Genomic DNA, 2,027 nt, shown 5'->3' with positions numbered 1-2,027 from the left:
ATTGTGATTCTGTCGGTCAAATAGTAGAATTAAACAAGCACAACACAAACATGTTCTATCCCGAAAAATTTCTTAATCTCCATGGATGTCAAATAAATGTCAGTACAGCTCACAGACCTCCATCGATAATACTTACCGCAACAAATAATAAAAGCGTGCAAGTAGGTGGAATGCTTGGTAGATTTTTGTACATATTTGCTAACCATTTAAATTTTACATTTCATATATTAGTAGTAACAGATAAATATGTGTGGGGACGTGAGATTTCAAATGGAACATTTACTGGTATACATGGCGATATGCAAAGCGGAAGAGCACAGATAGGCCTTTTCTTATTTTTACCGACCGCTAAAAGATATGACCTAATAGATATGAATACAGCATTGTACCCACTTGATTTAGTGTTTTTGGTTCCAAAAGCAAAACAAATTCCAGATTGGCTAAATATATTTCTTCCATTTCAGACAACCACTTGGATACTAATTTTACTTTCCTATTTCTTGGCAAATGCTTTTGCCTATTTACTAAATACATTGTTTAACAAAAATGTTTTATTTTATAAACCATTCTCAGAACTAGTGGCAATGTTAGTAGGATTGTCAGTTTACAAACAACCATCGATGTTACTGCCTAGATTTTTCTTCATCATATGGACATTATATTCATTAATTATTTCCACTTCGTATACAAGTAATTTATTTAATATTCTGTGCAATCCGAGGTACGAACCTGAGATAACCAACATGGAAGTTTTGGCTAAATCTCAACTAAAGTTTGGAGGATTTGAAATTGGGCGATCTTACTTTCAAGACGCAGAAAGTGAAGCCTATCAAATAATTCTAAAAAAATGGGTGGATGTAATTGATTCAGATGAATGTGTACGTCGTGTGGCAAAGAAGAAAGATTTTGCTTTTGCAATTGACAAGCTGTACGCAATGTATCAAATAAAACATTATTACACCAATATGGAAGGCGAGTCTATCATACACATCATGGAGGAGAAGATTGCATTTAATCCTAGTGTTTTTGTATTACCCAAATATTCTCCCTTTACGTACACTACTAGCAAAATTGTAAATGAAATATTCGAATCAGGTTTGGCAGGATTGTGGGAAAAGGAAGTAATGGATGTTAGCATGCAAACACAAAGACAAGCTAATAGTGAAAATGATAATAACTTTATTACACTGGAGCATCTTACAGGTGCTTTTGTTCTTATGATTTATGGCTATGTTGAAGGATCAGTTGTCTTTCTATTAGAATTATGCTGCAGTTTGAATAGGAAAATAAAACTGTCGAGAAGAAATTCGAAAATATAAAGTATATGATTGTACTTACAAAAGGATAAATTATTTAACCTACAGGAGAACATAAAGTATTACAGTATTTAAAATAACACAATGTAATTCTCGTATTATTAAGGGCCATCCACATTTACGTAACGCTTTTTCTACCAATTTTTACCCCCTACCTCCCCTTGTCACACTTCGTAACGCAAAGTCGAACTCCTTCCCCTTTGTTACGTAACACTTTTTTATTTTTATTTTTCACCAATTTATTTTATTTTGGGGGTTATTACAATAAGAAACTATTTTTAATGGTAGTATTTTTTTATTACACAGTGCTTGTATTCTAAGTATATTTGTAGTGTTTTCCCCAACAAACCAAAGTATTACAAAATAGTAGTACCGTCATAATATTTTAATCCTATAACGTTGTTTAATTAACCAGTCTTAATTCTTCAAAACTGCATACTGTCGTTTTCCCACTGAGATGGCACCCATCCTTTAAGGTCATCGGCAAAGATGAAATGCTGCCGAGAGATGCAGGTGAAATAGGTCTAAAGAACTGACGTCAACCTCTTATTTCGTGATACAGGGTGCTTCGTGTATTTGTAGTTCGTCGACAGCGCAAAGAAGTTCTCTTCCTCGTCGGCCACAATTTCGAAGTGACTACACACACGGAAGAGCAGGGACATATCGTTTGTGAACAAGCTTTCAAGGATCTTTTGGAATTTAGTTTATCCC

The 2,027-nt window shown here is 34.1% G+C and overlaps 1 protein-coding gene across 1 annotated transcript; it reads left to right on the top strand.

The window, feature by feature from the left end:
- Positions 1-743: 743 nt before the first annotated feature.
- LOC145660821 (uncharacterized) lies at positions 744-1,319 on the top strand. Its single transcript, XM_081726240.1, has one exon. It carries the CDS (start codon positions 744-746, stop codon positions 1,317-1,319), a length of 576 nt encoding a protein of 191 aa, XP_081582366.1.
- The last annotated feature ends 708 nt before the right edge of the window (positions 1,320-2,027 follow it).

This window comes from Thermobia domestica, chromosome 9 (genome assembly GCF_964235325.1).
Source record: "Thermobia domestica chromosome 9, izTheDome1.hap1.1, whole genome shotgun sequence".
Lineage (NCBI taxonomy): Eukaryota > Metazoa > Arthropoda > Insecta > Zygentoma > Lepismatidae > Thermobia > Thermobia domestica.
Note: the sequence above shows the minus strand (reverse complement) of the source record. Positions and strands in the feature narration are given on the sequence as shown.